This window comes from Bombyx mori, chromosome 28, assembly GCF_030269925.1.
Source record: "Bombyx mori chromosome 28, ASM3026992v2".
NCBI classification, from domain to species: domain Eukaryota; kingdom Metazoa; phylum Arthropoda; class Insecta; order Lepidoptera; family Bombycidae; genus Bombyx; species Bombyx mori.
Window position 1 is genome coordinate 9447601 of NC_085134.1, and position 21730 is coordinate 9469330.

Consider the following 21730-nt stretch of genomic DNA (forward strand, 5'->3'; position numbering starts at 1 on the left):
TTCCAAAAAATAGCAATATAGGCGCTTATTGCAGCTCATATCGCATCATACGCAGCTTTTGTCCATACTACCTCAAATCACTGCGTTCATCCAAATTCCGCTTCCAGAGATCTTTTTTTTCACGTACCATCCGGCTTTGGAATGAGCTCCTCTCATGCTGAAGCCCACGGACATCAACAACGTAAATGCCGCCACCCGCCTTGAAACATGAGTTCTAAGTCTGATTTATACAGTACAACGCACTATTACGCACTATTATGCATGAAACGCATTACTGCTTCATGGCAGAAATAGGCTGCGTGGTGGTCCCTAACCGTGTGGTCTCAGAACACCCTACGAGAATTAAAATATACTGTAATAATATGTGCATATGTGGTAATCTAAACTATATATATAACGACTTGTAAATCATACGTACTAGTATTGGGGGTGAAACAAAGTGCGTTTCTTCTCAATTCTTCCCAGCTGTGAAACTGCACTCCGAATCGGTATTAAAGATTTCACGGTAAGAGTGCTTCTAAATGCCCACTAGAATTTAAAAAAAAGCACTTCATTTTTACGAAAATTCTATCGATAATTTTCCACAGTAGGCACATCACTATAACAAAACTGCTTGCTGTCTAAAAGCTATTAGCAGCAGCGATGGGACGCGCACCTGCGCCTGTCATTTCCTACCGAGAGATTACCTACAAGCATTAACTTAAGTCAAGCTACGAAGTCAATTCCGAAAACCAAAATCACTGGCTGTGTTCCCGAGATCGCTAAAGCTCATTAGGGGCAATGACCACTCATCGAGTGCCGCCTAACTTCTTCCAATCTACAGTAAGAAATATACCATAAAAATGAATCTTCATATTTTTATTTAAACTATTACTCCCCCGGTAGTCGAACCTCGACTATAAATTAATTGAAATTATAAGTTTGTACACTAATATGATTCTATTTTCAAAGAAGATATAGATAAATAGCTTCTATAATCACAGACTTCGCCAAGACTACACTTAATACAAATATTAATAAAGACAAACAATATTTAATCTATTCTCAATTTGACCACAGACTATAAGCAATAATAAAAGTTTGATAATAAACAAATAGTATGCATGCGTGTGTGTGTATCAAATACATGGTAGTGTGTGTAATGTTTTTTTTATTGATTTAAATATTATCATACTGGACTTCTTCTCTATAAGTCTGGGAAATTTCATACTCCTCCGTCCGCGCAATTTTTGTAAAAAGGGGTACAAAATTATTGTTTCACGTGTTAAGATATAGATACTGGTTTCTCTAACTTATTCTCAAAGTGCTTGGTAACATGAGTCTGTGATCATTGCAGCTTGAGACACGAGGTGAATATCTTAATTTCACCAGGATAGCGATGTTTTTTTTAATTGCTTAGATGGGTGGACGAGCTCACAGCCCACCTGGTGTTAAGTGGTTATTGGAGCCCATAGACATCTATAACGTAAATGCGCCACCCAGCTTGAGATATAAGTTCGAAGGTCTCAAGTATAGTTACAACGGCTGCCCCAACCTTCAAACCGAAACGCATTACTGCTTCACGTCAGAAATAAGTAGGGTGGTGGTACCTACCTGCGTGGACTCTCAAGAGGTCCTACCACCAGTAAGTGATTATATGTATGCTTCAAAACGGAATATATACCAGTGCTTTTTACTGGTGGTAGGACGTTTTATGAGTCTGCACGGGTAGGTACCACCACCCTGCCTATTTCTGCCGCGAAGCAGTAATCCCATTATATTGTGTAAACTGAGACCTTAGAACTCATTTCTCGAGTTGGATAGCGGTATTTTCGTTATTGATATCTATGAGTTCCGGCAATCACTTAACACCAGGTGGGCTGTGAGCTCGTTCACTCATATAAGCAATAAAAAAAAATTATTTAGATTATCATTACTTAAACATATCCTTCATCTTCTACTAAAAAAAACAAAAGCCACATAAAACCATCGGCCACTTACTAAACCAGAGGCCAGAAGAAGAATGCTTATTTAAGATATTTTCCCAAACAGAGAGAGGGACATTTGCATAATCTCATAACGAAGTGAATATTAAAAAAAAAAAGGGCCCTGATAAATATTCAAAGATGTACTTTGCGACAATTTAAGTTAAGTACGAGAATCGTTAGAAAGCAAACCAAGCGGGAGTTATAAAGATGATCCTTACAAGCATCCCAGAGGACGGGGATAAATATACTACGACAATTTCCCCTACTATTTGAATTTATCGCAACAGTGAAAAATCTTTTTTTTTTTATTGCTTAGATGGGTGGACGAGCTCACAGCCCACCTGGTGTTAAGTGGTTACTGGAGCCCATAGACATCCACAACGTAAATGCGCCACCCACCTTGAGATACAAGTTCTAAGGTCTCAAGTATAGTTACAACGGCTGCCCCACTCTTCAAACCGAAACGCATTACTGCTTCACGGCGGCGGTACCTACCCGTGCAGACTCACAAGAGGTCCTACCACCACTAATTACGCAAATTATAATTTTGCGGGTTTCATTTTTATTACACGAATAAAAAAATAAAAAAACTTTGTTGAGGTTACCAATCTCGTGATTATTTAATAAGCTGACAGCATAGACACTCACGTTTGCCTTGATACATAATAAACTTAATAAGGAGAAAAATGAAGTAGGAATATCGCATCAGCTCAAAAAGACTGAAGCCGCATATTTGCGCATTAATATAGTCGGCAAACAAAATAAGTTAATGTCGTTTAAAAAAACTAAAAGAAACCCACTTCAAAATCAGCCCAACCTAATATTAGAATAGGGGTTTGGTAGCCTTAAAATACAATAACCGAATAGGATAAATATCCTCGCTAGGATTTTTAGGCTAGGCCTAAATAGGCCAAACTAACAATGTTAATGTATTATGGCTAGTCCTTGGTATGTGTGCGAAATTTCAAGTTAATCGGACTTCTTGAAGTCGATAAAAATTATGTTCAAAGATTCCATTACATAGATAGAGATACAGGTCAATCTAATAAAAAATATTTCTCTATTTTTAATACAAATATGAAAAACTAATATGAATGAATACATCATTTTAATATATTGTATTTTCTCATATTTCATTCGGTTCAATTCTTTACAGTGATTAATGCGAAAGGTATTTGTTGGTATACAATTTGAGTTTTCAAATAAATTACATTGTCTAGACAAAAAAATATTATCTGAGTGTGACTTAGAACATTACAATGGGAATAAAATTCCACATCCATTGACCACACGATTAAATCTTCAAGTTTACTCTAAAATTATGCTATAGAATCTTTTCAAAACAGACATCAGACAACCAACTAGATACTAACAGTTCTACTTATGACTTCTTTAATTTTGAATGTGGTTCACTTTATTTTTGACGTGACAACGTCTTATAATTCGATGGAGCCGGCCCAAAAACATGACTCATGCGGTGTTACCTCGCTCTGAGGCGTTCCATTTAAGGCTTGAAGTGCAAGCGAGAGCGCGCAACGAGCGACAAAGAGGCACAATCGGCCTCCGCGTTCTGCAGCGTTCGACATCTTCTTTTAAAAAATGAAACCATTCCATATGTATTTTCTTATGACGTTGTCACGTTCAACTATCGTCAGTAAGCCGACTTTACAGACAACCGATTTTTTTAACTCACTGTTGACTAAAAACCATCAGGTATTCACGTCTCGTCTAAAACAAGGACTGAGAAATATCTAACTGTTGTTTCCTACTATTTTTCATCTTCCTATGAATAACTGACAAGTTATGTTCTCTTGAATCGAGATAACAATAGTAATGGCACTCTCGAAGCCTGAAAACCTCAGTCGAATTCAAGCCGCAGAGGAAACCGCACGTCTCATAGACGAAATGCGGTCCAGCGAACTTACGTAGTAAATTACATGTGAGCCGTGTAGTGTGTTAAATGAAAAATGGATATCAACTATTGGATTGTTTTATTTTTAGCTAATTTATTTAAGGGTAAGTATCTTTGAAGCTTATTTACCGCAATTGAAACTTTAATGTTTATTTCATTGTTGTCTCAAAAACTAGCTCATAAATATAAATTAAAAGAAAATCATTCCAAATACCAAGGATTTTCTCCTGTGTTAATGAGGTACAGGAAACGAAGGAGAATAGCCAGACTATCAAATACCTTACACAAAGAGATTAACTCGACCAAGATTCGAACCTGAAATTCGTTAGCACTAAACCCAACACAACTGCTGTTTATAATTTATTGCTAAACACTAAATTATATAAAAAGGTATCTTAATTTCATTGAAGTACTTAGCCCACTGAGTTTCTCGCCGGATCTTCTCAGTGGGTCACGTTTCCGATCTGGTAGTAGATTCTGCGAAGCACGGCTCTTGCTAAGGCCAGTGTTATCATCACTTCGGTTTGAGCCCCGTGAGCTCACCTACTAGTTAAGGTTACGCTGAAATGACCTCTTAAGGCTATCAGCATAGGTAGGAAACAATTTTTTTTTAAGTACGTCATAATTTAACTTCTCAAGGACCTATAGTAGATCCCGTTAAATCGGTTATTACAGAATATGCCAAAAGTAAGTAGACGTTAAGATTGGAAGCTTAAAGGAATCTTTGGCGTATTCTAGAGTAGTTTGACATCTTCAGCTAATAAGGTTGACCTGAAGGCACATGATATTTGTATTTGAAAGGATTATTCAATGAAAAGGTCTGGTGCTAGGAACTCCTTCAGCCGTACCCTTCGCACTGAAGACGAATTGAAGATTAGAACGGTTGTTATACCAATTTCAAAATTGATCTTATATCGAGCAGTCTTATATTGCAAGGTGGTACCACCACCATTTACGGGTTCCGCTAACCATTTAATTTTATATAAGTTGTGAGGTGATGTACACGTCAAATGCAACAAAGATCATTGCTATCATTATCAAAAACGTTCATGCCTGTATATAGGCCTAAAGGCTCGCGATAACGGTCGAAAGTATAGGATTCCGCCAAACTTGAGTGGGAAAACACATTGTTTCTTTCTTCGGTCGTCAATCAAGAACTCTTTAGCTACCAACAGCGTTCGACGAGCACTATGCTTTAAGTTACTGGTGGTAGGACATCTTGTGAGTCCGCACGCCGCTTATTTCTGCCGTGAAGCAGTAATGCGTTTCGGTTTGAAGGGTGGGGTAGCCGATGTAACTACACTGAGACCTTAGAACTAATATCTCAAGGTGGGTGGCGCATTTACGTTGTAGATGTCTATGAGCTCCAGTGACCACTTAAGACCAGGTGGGCTGTGAGCTCGTTCACCCAACTAAGCATTAAAAAAAAAGTCCCTTGCGACTTCAGCTTAGAATTCCAATATAATGGTTACCTTGCGAATTTCCTACGAATACATAATACACCTATATACATTAAACATTAAATTCTTATACACGAATGGAATGGCGTAAAGAACAGCTACTTTCACTTTATTGACATTATCGCAATACGGCCCATTTCAAAGACCCTATAAAACTGTACACAGTGTAAATAGTCCAGTCAGTGCACAGACAAAATACGCCGCACTGAATGTAGCAAAAAGTGGCGAATAACTCTTCTTGATCCAGCGGTATCGCGCTATTGCAAGTTTCGCAACAAGTTTTCTTTTTTTATTATTACCATTGTAGGCAGACGAGCTTACGGCCCACCTGATGGTAGGTGCTCACCGTCACTCATGGACGTCAGCAATGCCAGGGGCAGAGCCAAGCCGCTGCCTACCTACACAAGTGCGTGCCATTAATTACAAATGTTCCTCACATTCATAAATATTTACGACGGATAGTTCATCTGTATACCCATTACAGGCAATCGTTGAGAATGTATTTCCCCTAATTTCACCAGATTCAAAGTGAACTACGAGTATATTGAAAGGAAAAGATAAAAAGGCAATTCAATCAAAGAAACCAATAAAATCGCGGTCCTATTGAAAACCTACCTTATTCTGTCTTCGCAGGGTTTATATTTTAACTATTTTCTAGTTGAAATATAAAGATATAGAGACAAGAGTGACTACCTATACATGTGTGGAGCTTCAACTCTGCGAGTTTTTGGCCACAACCGAATGAGGCAACTGTTACAGAAATTCGAGTTGCACTCTTAGATACGACCCGTCCAATCCCAAAACTGCGCAAATGGGACTCATGAAAAAAAATCGTCAAGCTGCCGACAATGGCTTTCTCTATTAAGATTCCCATAACAATATCTCAAATACTTTTAACAGCCCCACCATATAAGCGTGATGAAGAATTTTAAAAATTAGATTTAGAACGGACACTAAGGAAATATATCAAATTTTTGGCGAAGCTGTAAAATACGTAAACAATATCCAAGATATACAACCTGTGGTTCGCCTGTGGTCTTCTAATCCTGAAAACTTCACAAAGCTTTTTCTAACTGCACTTAGACGGCGGAAGTTTGGCAATGATATTTCTTTTTATTTTACAAGATTCAGCGTCGGTTGCATTATTAACATACCCAGTATTCATCTCCGTGTAGATAACGCTCGTGTTCGTGTTAGAGAAAACTTCTTTAGAACCGTTGTGATTTCAAACCGGATGCAACGGAAAAAACGACAGGTAAGAGACACAAATACAAAAATGTGTAGGATGAAGCCAGCAAAGAATGAGACAGAAATATACATACTATTTAATACAGCGCCATCTGTGAGATTTTTTAATACTAACGTGTGTATGAAAGCGCTTGTAGTGAATTTTAATTTAGAATTATACGTGAAATTAAAATATCAATTCACAGAGGGCGCTACCTTACAATTATTTACTAATGACAAAATTTTACATATACTTAAGACGTTTAGGATAATTGTATTTTAATTTTGGAAGGTTTCACTTCTACCACGTGTGAATTGCACACATGTATTTTTTTATCCTTAAGTCACCTTACATTCGGTCCAATCGCAAAACCGGCGTTCACAATTTTCATCTATTAATACAGTTTGCAAAAACCCCATTTGGCCACAAATGACTCTCGCAATAGTCCTCTATAGCATTCTGAAAAAAACTAAAATCCATTTGGCCACTGATTCCATTTATCCTGCACTCACAATATACATTGATATCGTTAGGGGTTGAATAGGCGAAAGAAAAGTATGTATGTATATCCACAGGATATTTCATGAAAGTAGAAGAACCACAATAAGTATCACATTGTAAGCAAACAAATATCGGCCTTACTTTTATGTAACTAAAGCGTAAGTTTGTATCAAATATAATTCAAAGAACCAATCGTGCTTCGTTGACCACATTTCAGTAGGTATGTGAAAATCGGTTAGTAAACAAAACTATTCAAGATGCACTAATATGACAGAGCAATGAAACCTTTATTTTACAGACGTTAATTCATCCCACGTATCACCCGGCTTTAATGGACTCCCTTCATTGGTGTTCTCTGAACTGAGATGTAATACTTCAAACGATATTTAAATAAAGAGCAGCTGCTTGGTTATGCCTGTTTCCATTGGCTACTGTTTGGCCATTGCTGGTTTTTGTAAGCGACACCCATTAGATGGGCCCATTTACCTTGCAAGGGAGTTTAATGAATTTTTAGAGAGCTTGAAGATTACGATTTAGTTTTTAATTCTTTTTTTATTTATTGCTTAGATGGGTGGACGAGCTCACAGCCCACCTGGTGTTAAGTGGTTACTGGAGCCCATAGACATCTACAACGTAAATGCCGCCCACCTTGAGATATGAGTTCTAAGTCTCAATATAGTTACAACAGATGCCCTACCCTTCCAACCGAAATGCATTACTGCTTCACGGCAGAAATAGGCGGGGTGGTGGTACCTACCCGTCCGGACTCACAAGAGGTCCTACTACTATTAATTTCGTTAGTTATAATTTTGCAGGTTTGATTTTTACTACACGATGTTATTCCTTCACCGTGGAAGTCAATCGTGAACATTTGTTAAGTACGTATTTTATTATAAAAATTGGTACCCGCCTGCGGGATTCGTACACAGGTGCATCGCTAGATACGAATTTACGGGATGTCTTATCCTTTAGACCACGACGACTTCAAAGTTCAACTTTAACTTTAATTCATCTTTACTATTTTCATCACCATATGCGGTATTGACGCCACACGTCAGAAAATTATGCATATTCCACCAAAATTCCGGTAGTTGGCACCGACATAATACGCGTCCGGGCTTTAAGCTCTCAAGTTAAAATTCTGTCTCAATGTGAAGAGATGTAACCTAGATAACGGGACAGCTTTTCAACGACAAACTTGAAAGCTTCCCCGTCAAAGCGCGCACACACATATTTATGTTTGAAGAAAGTTCTATCTAGAACTGGGATAAAAGGATTAAGACATTAATGACGGTAAAACCAAAAACTAGATTTTGGTTTTATTTCCAGGCTTATATTTTTGGAGTGTTTGGTAAACAATTCACTTCTATAGTATAATTTTTGTGTATTTAGGATACAAAATATGACCTCACGATTTACTTCCACGGTGAAGGAATAAATGTACACTATGTACAAATAAACAAAAACTACATCATGTAATAAAACACCATCCCGCAAAACTATAATTTGCGTAATTACTGGTGGTAGGACCTCTTGTGAGTCCGCACGGGTAGGTACCATCACCCTGATTATTAGTGCCGTGAAACAGTAAAGCGTTTTGATTTGAAGAGTCGTTTGAAGAGGGGGCAGCCGTTGTAACTACACTTGAGACTTTAGAACTTATATCTTTTTTTTTTTTTTTTTATTGCCCTTGTAGGCAGACGAGCATACGGCCCACCTGATGGTGAGTGGTTACCGTCGCCCATGGACTTCAGCAATGCCAGGGGCAGAGCCAAGCCGCTGCCTACCGTAAATCTCAAGGTGGGTGGCGCATTTACGTTGTAGATATGTATATGGGCTCCAATAATATAACACCAGGTGGGCGGCTGTAAGCTCGTCCAACCAACAAAGTAATAAAATAAAATAAATTGGTTTAAGTGACATTTTTGCAACTTCACCGAGGAGCCATTCAAAGTATAAAATTTTAAAAAAATATCACAACAAGAAAACTTCTTCAGCTAATCGAATGGCGTAAATTTAATTGAGGTTCAATCAAAAATATCGAACCGTTGATGCTAATCTATACTAATCTATAAATCTACAGTGGTTTTTACGGATGTTCCGTTACAACTTCTGAACCGTGCATCCGATTGACTTGAAACATGGTATGCATGTAGAAAATACATGTACTTAATGGATAGGCTAATATTTATATGAGTGTTGGACTCCCTAATAATAATGACGATAAATAATAATTATAATTTTAAATGCACAGCGAAGCGGCCGAATACGGCTAGTACCAAACAAAACGCACCTTTAGTTACAATGATAAATGTCGCGTAAAACAAACAGCCTTTCACCTATCGATATATGTCGAATATTGCATTCATACGCTCATAATAATTATTAAATGCGTTGAAACGAAAAATCATTTCCCTGTTCACCGCACTATGAAATATTAATGACTGTACCTACCTGTACTTACAATTGTATTTTGACTAGAGGTCCCGCAGTAGTCGAAATTCGACTATAATTAATTGAAATTGTAAGTTTGCACACTATTATGATTGTATTTTATACTTCTATAATCACAAATTTCGCCAAGACTACACTATAAAAAATATTAACAAAGACAAACAATATTTAATCTATTTGACAACAGACGTCAAGAACAAAAGTTTGACAATAAATAGTATGCATGCGTGTGTGCGTCAAATACATGGTATGTAGTGTGTGTAATGTTTTCTTTATTGATTTAATGTGTCTTTTATGCATTATTTAAAAAATATATTAGCATTGTGCACTTCTTCTCTATATTCTCTATAAGTGTGGAAAATTTCATACTCCTCCGTCCGCGCAATTTTCGTAAAAAGGGATACAAAGTTTTTGCTTCACGTATTAATATATAGATTTATACGAATTAAACACGCGTAATTGTATGCTTTGAAGTGTGGCTGTAGCCATCATACAACACAAGACATTTGACGGATGCCTGAATCTCGCTTACGACATTTTCAAGATAAACTTACATATATACAAGTTCCGAACAACAACATTCGGACCGTCGGTCTACCGAGCAAATATCACACGCTCGGTGGAAGATCTTGCCTCCGTCGTTAAGCATTCCCACAGAAGTTTACGCCAGTTTTAGACGCCCAGTGGTTCGTCAGATAACAGTGTGACTGCCACTATGGCGGTAGCTATCATACAACACAAGATATTTGACGGATGCCTGAATCTCGATTACGACATTTTCAAGACAAGCTTGCATATATACTAGTTCCGAGCAACAACATTCGGACCGTCGGTCTACCGAGCAATATATTTTTTTTTATTGCCCTTGTCGGCAGACGAGCATACGGCCCACCTGGTGGTGAGTGGTTACCGTCGCCTACGGACTTTAGCAATGCCAGGGGCAGAGCCAAGCCGCTGCCTACTTATCACCCGCTCGGTGGAAGATCTTCCCTTCAATCCCTAAAGTCATCATCAAACTTGATATACGAGGCATTGTACGCCTGTCTTACCCGTCAGCTTCGCGACGAAACGGGTTGGGTTTTTTTTCCTACCTAATCTGATAGCCTTGAGAGGCTATTTCAGCGTAACCTTAACAAGTAGATGAGCTCACGGGGCTAAAACCTGACGACGTTGCTAACACGAACTCTAGCAAGAGCCGTGCTTCGCAGAATCTACCACCGGATCGGAAACGCGACCCACTGAGAAGATCCGGCGAGAAACTTAGTGGGCTGTGTGTTTGACACACACACGCATATATACTCTTTTGCTTATTGTTAAAGACTGGTCTAATCGAGAATAGATTAATATTGTTGGTATTTAATATTATTTGCCTAAAGTGTAGCCTTGGCAAAATATGTGATTAAAGAAGTAAAGTTTTTGACAATACAACCATAATAATGTTCAAACTTATAATTTAAGTTAATAATTATAGTGAAATTTCAACTTCTGTGGGACCACTAGTAATAAGAAAACAGCACTTAAAGCATTTTTATGGTAGGCAGCGGCTTGGCTCTGCCCCTGGCATTGCTGAAGTCCATGAGCAACGGTGACCACTTACCATCAGGTGGGCCGTATGCTCGTCTGCCTACAAAGGCAATAAAAAAAAGCCCTTAATCTGTTTTTAAAATTAATATTTCAAACAGTATTGTTATACTATACAAAACTGAACTATTTTTTCACTAATTTTTTTTTTTTTTTTATTGCTTAGTTGGGTGGACGAGCTCAAAGCCCACCTGGTGTTAAGTGGTTACTGGAGCCCATGGACATCTACAACATAAATGCGCCACCCACCTTGAGATATAAGTTCTAAGATCTCAGTATAGTTACAGCGGCTGCCCCACCCTTCAAACCGAAACGCATTACTGCTTCACGGCAGAAATAGGCAGGGCGGTGGTACCTACCCGCGCGGACTCACAAGAGGTCCTACCACCAGTAAAGTGAATGACAGATAGGCAAGAAATTCCTTCTAAGACAAATCTTTTTTTTTAAGCTTAAAAGGGTTTTAATGTAGTTCCTTTTTTTAGAGAGATATATTTTATAATATATAGTGAATGTACGCTCTTGAGTTGAAATGAGACGGAGAGATCGTAACCAGAAGAAACGCTACGACAACTCTGTCGTCATTAAAACTTTCAGCATTATCTGAGCTTCAGAAGACGTTACGTCATCCGTGAAGGCGCTCGAAACTTGTACATTCATTTCTAGAAGTTTCGGAGCACCTAATTAACGTCGTCGAAGGTTCAACTAGAACAAGCTTCTAAGATACATGTGTGGCATATATTAAAATCAAATTAGAATGTAACATAATTAAATCAATTCTATGTTTATCTTATTTTTTGTCATCATCATCATCATCATCATCAGCCTGCGGCAGTCCACTGCTGGACATAGGCCTCCCCCAAAGCTCGCCACTGAACCCGATCTTCGGTTCTACGCATCCAGTTACTGCCAGCCGCCTTGCGCAGGTCGTCGCTCCGTCTAGCAGGAGGGCGTCCTACACTACGTTTGCCGGTTCGCGGTCTCCACTCCAGAACACGTCTACCCCAACGGTTATCGGTTCTGCGACATATGTGACCAGCCCACTGCCACTTCAGCTTACTAACTCTGCGAGCTATATCGATCACTTTGGTCTTTGCCCGAATGACCTCATTGTATTTTTGTGTGGATTGTTTTTTTTTTTTTGTTATTTAGTTAGGTGGACGAGCTCACAGCCCACCTGGTGTTAAGTGGTTACTAGAGCCCATATACATTTACGACGTAAATGCGCCACCCGCCTTGAGATATAAGTTCTAAGATCTCAGTATAGTTACAACGGCTGCCCCACCCTTCAGACCAAAACGCATTACTGCTTCACGGCAAAAATAGGCAGGGCGGTGGTACCTATCCACGCGGACTCACGAGGTCCTGCTACCAGTAATTACGCAAATTATAATTTTGCGGGTTTGATTTTTATTACACGATGTTATTCCTTCACCGTGGAAGTCAATCGTGAACATTTGTTGAGTACGTATTTCATTAGAAAAATTGGTACCCGCCTGGGATTCAGACACCGGTGCACCGCTCAACACGAATGCACCGGACGTCTTATCCTTTAGGCCACGACGACACAAAGGGCTTACCTGATTTAAAATCATTGCTGACATAAATTATTGTATTAAATTTTAAGAGAAGTGCACAAGATTGCATATGTTGTTAAAAAAATGCACAACCCAATAAGTTTCTCGCGGGATTTTTCAGTGGATCGCGATTCCAATCCGGTGGTAGATTCTGCGAAACACTGCTCTTGCTAGGGCTAGTTCTAGCAAATTCTATCGGGTTGAGCCCGTGGGCTCATCTATCCATCCGGTCGTAAATGGAATAGCCTCTTAGGCTACCACCGAATAAGTAGGGAACAAAAAAATGTTAAAAACATTTTCACGGTTCAAATTGTTTATAGACTTAGTGTCCGCGGTAACTGCGTATGGGGTGTTTTTATTAATTTCGTAATGAGTTTGAAATTAAACCCTATAAGAGTTTATAAACATTTAAAAATAAATTTACTTACTTAATAAAAGTCTTGACTTTGTAGTACATACATAACAGAAACAATACAGAAATTCTGAAAACTTTAAAATGTAAAAACTCAGTCAATAAATACATTATCATGAATTCTAATTGAATATTTAGAAGCTGCCTTTATTTGAATTTGCCAATAATTTACTACTAGATGATAACGCCATCTTGTTGTGTCTTTAAAGCGGTTAGTTGCCCTCAATTAAGAAAAATAGTAATATTATTCGCCAATAGATGTCGGGAAGAGTTGATTATTGAAAACACGAATAAAACGACATTTTCTGAAAATAAATCGTAGCTAGATCGATTTATCGCCCCCGAAATCCCCTGTATACTAAATTTTATGAAAATCGTTGGAGCCGTTTCCGAGATTCAGGTTATATATATACAAGAATTGCTCGTTTAAAGGTATAAGATGTTGCGTACACTAAGCATTCCATATAAATCCAAATTGTAAATTTTTAAATATCACGCTATTGTAACAGACAGTATCGCAATCCATCTATACTAATAATAATATTATAAAGAGGAAATATTTGTTTGTTTGTTTGTATTGAATATGCTCCGAAACTACTGAACCGAATCGAAAAATTCCTTCACTGTTTGGAAGCTCCACTATTCCCGAGTGACATAGGCTATAATATTTTTTGAAAAAATTAGGGATCCTTACTCCAATAATGTAACCCAAGGTGTAAACAAAAATACCTAATATATTCTTTACATCGCGTGCCCTGCGAAAACTATTGATGATAAAATAAAATAATATACTACGACTTTGTATAACACATTATTATTATTTACAAAAAGTGTCGCGACAGCATGTCTAACTATTATAGTCATACCGCAAGAAGTGTTTTTTTATTTAAAAAATAAAACAACGTACAATATCATTAAAATCTTTGTTGACCCGAGCGGAGCCGGAGCGGGCCACTAGTATTTAATAAATTATTTCAACTCTATATTCTTATTAATTAAAAACGTCGCTTGAAGCCTTAATTAACTTCCTTAAACTTCACCTAATGTTTCCATAAATCTCTGAACTTCGACACGACAACAAGAAGCCCTTAATCCTTAACCTAATCCGAAAGACGCATTATGATAATCCTTTCAATTTCCTTGTTACAGATATATCTTCAAGCGGCGATGTTCATAGGAGCAACGTCATCGAAAGGTAATGCTTTTTCTTTTTCATCACAAAACTTTCGTCCTTCAGACCTTCAGATCTTTAATTTTATAAGTACTGCCCCACCCTTTAGCCCAGAACGCCAGCCCAGATAACCACCACCTATCTTCTTCAGCCAAGAATAGAATAATTGTCAAAAAGAATGACGGTAGTATGTTCCAGGGGGAGTGCTCTGAGGAATTGTTCGAGATGATACCGGCATCTCGTTTTTACCATCGCACCGCCCGCCACCGTAGTAGAGCTCATCCATACTACCTGGAACTAGGAGTGGGCGATATAATTCGTATCTAGATTCAATATCTATATATCGCAGCAATATCGTTGAATCCGATATCGCCCCGCACGAAATCTATATATCGATATCGGCCGATACACGATATTGCTCGATGTGATGCGCATCGGCATATCGTACCGATTCGTGAATCGAAATCTATGTATCGATATCAGCCGATACACGATATTACTCGATGTGATGCGCATCGGCATATCGTACCGATTCGTGAATATCAGCAATATTCGTTTGGTTCGTATCGAATCGGCCAGAGTGAGTGAGCGCACGATAGGGATATCATGTGATGAATGAAACAGAAACAGGCATTATCCATACAATTGTAAACCTTATATTTAAGTCCATATGTCTGTAGATTATTCTTAGCGTATCAGCAAGATACAATTTAGGAAAGAAGTTTCAATTTTCGACCCTAACTTGAATGCAGTATAGCCTATTTGCATCGGTGAATTTAATTTCACGCGCTTTGACCTTGAACTACAATTTTTGGACAAGTGTTTATAAATACTTAAAAGTTTTTTGTGTTTGATTTTTAAAGTACACATTTTTTTTTTTATTAATTTATTTATTTAAGGTCGCTTTTTAACAACTAGGGTCATTAACGACCACAGTTTACAGTATCATTTTAAGTTACATTGACTTCGAAATCATACTAAATTATACAAACCAATGATCTTTAAAAAACTAAGGGTCTGCTTATACCCATCTTGAGTCAGACAGTCTGTTAAATTATCAGGGAGTTTACAAAATTGTCTTTCTATGTCATATGCTTTACATTCAATTAACAAGTGTACCACAGTTTGATCCAAACCACACTTACATTTGTTTTTATCTGTTTTGGTAATAAGATGTATGTGAGTTAAATTTGTGTGTCCAATCCGCAATCTTGTAAGAACCACTTGGTCTTTTCTTTTAGTTAAGGAAAAGGAAAGCTTATCAAAAATTGAATTTCTAATTTTAAATAAAAATGATGTGTTCTCAAATTTCCAGTGATGATCCCAAAGAGTTTTAATTTTGAACTTGAGATGTTTTTGAACATCTGATGCAGTGGAAATGATTAGCTGTACCTCTTCAAAATCACTTGTTGCATTTTTGGCTTCCTGGTCAGCCTTTTCATTACCGGCTATTCCTTGGTGACTTGGAATCCATATAATTTCAAATTTGTAACTATCTTTTAATAGATCTACCATTTTTTGTTTAATTTCTAAAATAAGATTATTTAAGTTGTTTAGGTTTTTTAACGCTGTCAAACATGATTTCGAATCAGTGTATATTATGTATTTGTCTGTATTAAGTTGACTGTGTATTAATTCTAAGGCCTTAAGGATAGCTCCCGCGCCCCAGCCCCTGCTCGCACCTCGCCCCGCGCCCGCGTTCCGTCCCCCGCAATCCTCTGCCGTCAACGACTTCGCGCTCGTGCGCGACTTCGTCACCGCGGTGAACTTCGACCGCCTGCGATCGTTCGCAGACGCCATCCGTAGGTCGGTAACCCCCGAACAGAGACTCGCGGCCGCGTTCGACCACATGGACGTATACGAGTCCGTGTCCCGCACTTTATAAAAATCTTTACCGGTAATCAATGGCGCAAAAAGGTAGAGAAAAACCGTATTCCCTTACGTTAGCATTCTACAATGCTAACGGACTCGCGCGGCAACGCGATCAAATTTTCGAATTCCTCCGCGACAATCTTGTAGATATCTTGTTAGTGCAGGAGACCTGCCTGAAGCCCTCGCGTCGTGACCCGAAAGTCGCGAATTACGTCATGGTTAGGAATGACAGACTCACCGCCTCCAAAGGCGGGACTGCCATTTACTATAGGCGGGCCCTGCACGTTGTCCCTCTCGATACTCCCTCGCTCTCACATATCGAGGCGTCAGTGTGCCGCATCTCGCTGACGGGACACCAGCCGATCGTCATCGCATCCGTTTATCTCCCCCCGGACAAGCCCCTTCTGAGCAGTGACATCGAGTCACTGTTCGGCATGGGAGACTCTGTCATCCTGGCAGGCGATTTAAATTGCCACCACACTAGGTGGAACTGCCATCGTACAAACGTTAACGGTAGGCGTCTCGACGCGTTTATAGACGACCTCACCTTTGAAGTAGTCGGTCCCCCAACTCCAACATGTTATCCGTATAACATCGCGCTCCGTCCGAGCACTATAGACCTGGCATTGCTTAGGAACGTAACTCTGCGCTTGCGTTCCATCGAAGCACTGTCAGAGCTCGACTCAGACCACCGACCTGTCGTTATGCAGCTCGGTCGCCCTCACAACCCAGTCACTGTTACGAGGACCATGGTGGATTGGAATAAGCTGGGCACGTGCCTAGCCGAAGCCGCTCCGCCAATCCTCTCTTACGGCCCGGATTCGAATCTATCCCCCGAGGACACCGTCGAATCCATAAACATCATTACCGATCACATCTCTTCCGCGATCATTAGATCTTCAAAAGAAGTCGATGTGGAGGACAGCTTCCACCGCATCAGACTGTCCCCCGATCTTAGGAATCTCTTAAGAGTTAGGAACGCGGCAATCCGGGCCTACGATCGTCTTCCCACGCATTCAAACCGGATTCAGATGCGTCGTCTACAACGCGAAGTCCACTCCCGCTTAAGCGACGCGCGTAACGATAATTGGCATAGTTATTTAGAACAACTCGCGCCCTCCCACCAAGCATACTGGCGACTAGCTAGGACTCTCAAATCCGAAACTACCGCTACTATGCCTCCCCTCGTACGCCCTTCAGGCCAACCACCGGCATTCGATGACGATGACAAGGCTGAGCTGCTGGCCGATGCACTGCAAGAACAGTGCACCACCAGCACTCAACACGCGGACCCCGAACACACCGAGTTAGTCGACAGGGAGGTCGAGCGCAGAGCTTCCCTGCCGCCCTCGGACGCGTTACCCCCCATTACTACTGACGAAGTTAGAGACGCGATCCACAACCTCCAACCTAGGAAGGCACCCGGCTCCGACGGCATCCATAACCGCGCGCTAAAACTCTTGCCAGTCCAACTGATAGCAATGTTGGCTACAATTTTAAATGCCGCTATGACGCACTGCATCTTTCCCGCGGTGTGGAAAGAAGCGAACGTTATCGGTATACATAAGCCGGGCAAACCGACAAACGAAACTTCTAGTTACCGTCCGATTAGTCTCCTCTCGACGATAGGAAAAATTTACGAACGGCTCCTTAGGAAACGCCTCTGGGATTTTGTTACCGCGAACAAAATTCTCATAGACGAACAGTTCGGATTCCGCTCTAAGCACTCGTGCGTACAACAAGTGCACCGCCTCACGGAGCACATTCTGATAGGACTAAATAGGCGTAAACAAATCCCGACCGGCGCCCTCTTCTTCGACATCGCGAAGGCGTTCGACAAAGTCTGGCACAACGGTTTAATTTACAAACTGTACAACATGGGAGTGCCAGACAGACTCGTGCTCATCATACGAGACTTCTTGTCGAACCGTTCGTTTCGATATCGAGTAGAGGGAACTCGTTCTCGTCCCCGTCAACTGACTGCCGGAGTCCCGCAAGGCTCCGCGCTCTCCCCGTTATTATTTAGTTTGTATATCAATGATATACCCCGGTCTCCGGAGACCCATCTAGCGCTCTTCGCCGATGACACGGCTATCTACTACTCGTGTAGGAAGATGTCGCTGCTTCATCGGCGACTCCAGATCGCAGTAGCCACCATGGGACAGTGGTTCCGGAAGTGGCGAATAGACATCAACCCCACGAAAAGCGCAGCGGTGCTCTTCAAAAGGGGTCGCCCTCCGAACATCACTTCGAGCATCCCACTCCGTAGTAGGCGCGCAAACACCTCCGCCGTTAGTCCCATCACTCTCTTTGGCCAGCCCATACCGTGGGTCTCGAAGGTCAAATATCTAGGCGTCACCCTCGACAGAGGGATGACATTCCGTCCCCATATAAAAACGGTACGCGACCGCGCCGCGTTTATTCTAGGACGACTCTATCCAATGCTTTGTAGTCGAAGCAAACTGTCCCTCCGCAATAAGGTAACTCTCTACAAAACTTGTATACGCCCCGTCATGACGTATGCAAGCGTAGTGTTCGCTCACTCAGCCCGCACCCACTTGAAATCCCTTCAGGTTATTCAATCACGATTCTGCAGGATAGCCGTCGGAGCACCATGGTTCCTTAGGAATGTGGATCTCCACGATGACCTGGAGCTCGACTCCCTTAGTAAGTATCTACAGTCGGCATCACTGCGCCATTTTGAGAAGGCGGCACGACATGAGAACCCTCTCATCGTAGCCGCTGGAAATTACATACCCGACCCAGTAGACCGAATGGTAAACCGTCGACGTCGCCCAAAGCACGTCATTACGGATCCTCCTGATCCATTAACGGTGCTTTTAGGCACCACAAGCACCGGTCACCGTCCTCGTCGAACCCGTCGCTTGCGACGAAGGGCTCGACGAGCGAACTAACCCATAGACACAGCCCACTGAGTTTCTCGCCGGATCTTCTCAGTGGGTCGCGTTTCCGATCCGGTGGTAGATTCTGCGAAGCACTGCTCTTGCTAGGGTCAGTGTTAGCAACTCTCCGGTTGAGCCCCGCGAGCTCACCTACTAACGTTAGGGTGAAGCTGAAATAGCCTCTCAAGGCTATCAGCATAGGTAAAAAAAAAAAAAAAAAAAAAAAGGATAGCTATTCCCTCACAACTGAATATAGAATTAAAATTTACTAGTCTATACCTGTAGTAATTATTAGCAGATACTACTGAACAACCTGAATGTCCATCTTTTACAGAACCATCTGTGTAATAAATTTTGTAACCTCTATATCTATCATTAATTTCACAAAATAAGTTTTTATATATACACTGAGGGGTATCACCTTTTTTATAGTTGGCTAATTCAAGGTTAACTGGCAATTCTAAGTTTTCCCATGGACCAGAAGTAAGTAGTTTTTTTGTAAATAATTTTGGAATTTTAAGATTCAATTCATCTAAGTATTTGACTGCTCTGATTCGTAAGGGTTGAGGTAAATTAGGTTTGAGTTCATATTCAGTGTCAACTGCTGTTACTTTAGTGTAATAATGGTAGGTGGGATTTTCAGGTTGAGTTAATATATTTGTTACATATGTAAGTATAAGTTGTTTCCTTCTCAATTCTAATGGCATTTCACCAGCTTCAACTAGGATACATTTAATGGGGCTTGTTCTAAAACCACCAATACTTAGACGAAGAGCAGTATTTTGGATACTTTCTAAGGAATTTAGTGTTCGTTTTTTGGCGGAATCATAAATAATGCAGCCATAATCTATTTTCTGCCTGATCAGAGTACGATATATATTAATTAAGCAACTTTTTTCTGACCCCCATCCAGTGGATGATAAGGACTTTATTATGTTTAGTCTTTTATAACATTCTGATTTAAGGTTATTTATGTGTGTATTCCATGACAGTTTTTTATCAAATATCAAACCTAAAATTTTTAAATTGCTTACTTCTTTAATACTATGATTATTTAAGGTTAATTGTGTGTTTCTAAATACTTTTCTTTTATTTGTAAATATCATAAATTCCGTTTTTGTTTTAGAAAATTTAAATCCAACTCTTTCTGACCATTCCTGTAAATTATTAAGTGTATTTTGAATAAGCTTCAAGGTAGGGCATAATGTTCCGCCACTACAAATTATTGTAAGGTCATCGGCAAATAGGAAACCCTTCACTGGTTTTTCAATATTATTAAGAACGTCATTTATGGCCACTAAAAATAAAATAACACTTAGTACTGAACCTTGGGGTAGTCCATTTTCTATAGGGACAGGATCAGACATGTAGTCGTTAATTCTGACTTTCATCGTTCTACTTGAGAGAAAGTTCCTGATAAAAGCTAAAGTATTGCCAACAATGTTAATATTCTGTAATAACTTCAGAACTCTGTGCTTCCACACCATTTCATATGCCTTTTCGATATCTAAGGCTACTACCACTGAATAATTACTATTTGCAAAACTATCGAGTATTTCACTTTCAATATTGATCAAATAGTCAGTTGTTGATCTGTATTGCCGAAAACCATACTGAAACGCTGAAAGATATTTATTGGTTTCCACATACCACCTGATTCTTTTGCTGATTATTTTTTCCAGTATTTTACACATATTGCATGTCAAAGATATGGGTCTATAGCTGGATTGCAAACTTGGTATTTTGCCTGGTTTTAAAATTGGAATAACCAAAGCTTCTCTCCAACTGTCTGGGAATACTTGTTTTTTATATACAAAATTATAAAGTTGAAGTAAATATTCTAATGCCCTCGCAGGTAAATGCTTAATTATAATGTTTGGTATATTATCTGGTCCAGGGCTGGAGTTTTGATTGAGTAATTACTTGTATCAATTCATGTAACGTTATGTCATCATTAATTGGGTTAGAGTTTTCAGTAATATTAAAGTTTGAATATGTCTCTTGATAGTTTTTGTTATCAAGGAATTTTGGATCATAATTTTCAGAGCTAGAATTTGTAGCAAATGTTTTCGCCAATAAGTTAGAAATTTCCACAGGATTAGATGTAAATGATCCATTATTTTTTTCTAGAACTATATTATTAAATTTAGTGTTTCGATGACTAAGTTTTTGTATCTTTTTCCATATATCACCCACAAGAGTATTATTATTTATAGATGAGACCCAATTTTCCCAATATTTTTTTCTATTTTCTTTAACTAGTCTTCTGCAATAAGCTCGTTTTTTTTTATAATCAATTTTGTAATTTGAATTAGGTTCATTTCTGGCATATCGCTTAAACAGTTTAAATGCTTTTTTAGTTTCTTTAGTTGCAGTTTTACATTCATCTGTCCACCAAGGTAAGTTATTTTTTCTTAATATCCCGAACGTTTTAGGTATAGATTTTTGTGCTGCTTTAAGAATAACTTCAGTAAATTTTTCAAGGTATTCATTGACAGAATATTTAGGCGTATCTATATTTAAAGCAGGTAATTCTGTAATATATTTATTAATCTCTTCACTAAACATAATCCAATTGGCTTTATCAGTCTTCCATTTTTGTGGTACTTTAATATTTTCTGGGACATTATCATTAGAGATTTGAGATTTAATTAAAATTGGAAAATGGTCACTATCATATAAATCATCTAAGGCA

At 39.3% G+C, this 21730-nt stretch overlaps 1 protein-coding gene across 1 annotated transcript in view; it reads left to right on the plus strand.

Annotated features, from left to right (window-relative positions):
* Window positions 1-3667: 3667 nt before the first annotated feature.
* LOC101746558 (cell adhesion molecule Dscam2) overlaps window positions 3668-21730 on the plus strand; it is an 83217-nt gene continuing 65154 nt past the window's right edge. The window contains exons 1-2 of the mRNA XM_021346755.3: window positions 3668-3983; window positions 14239-14284. Of these exons, the coding sequence (XP_021202430.2) occupies window positions 3935-3983; window positions 14239-14284 (95 nt within the window). The 5' untranslated portion in view covers window positions 3668-3934. The remainder of the gene's footprint in view (window positions 3984-14238; window positions 14285-21730) is intronic.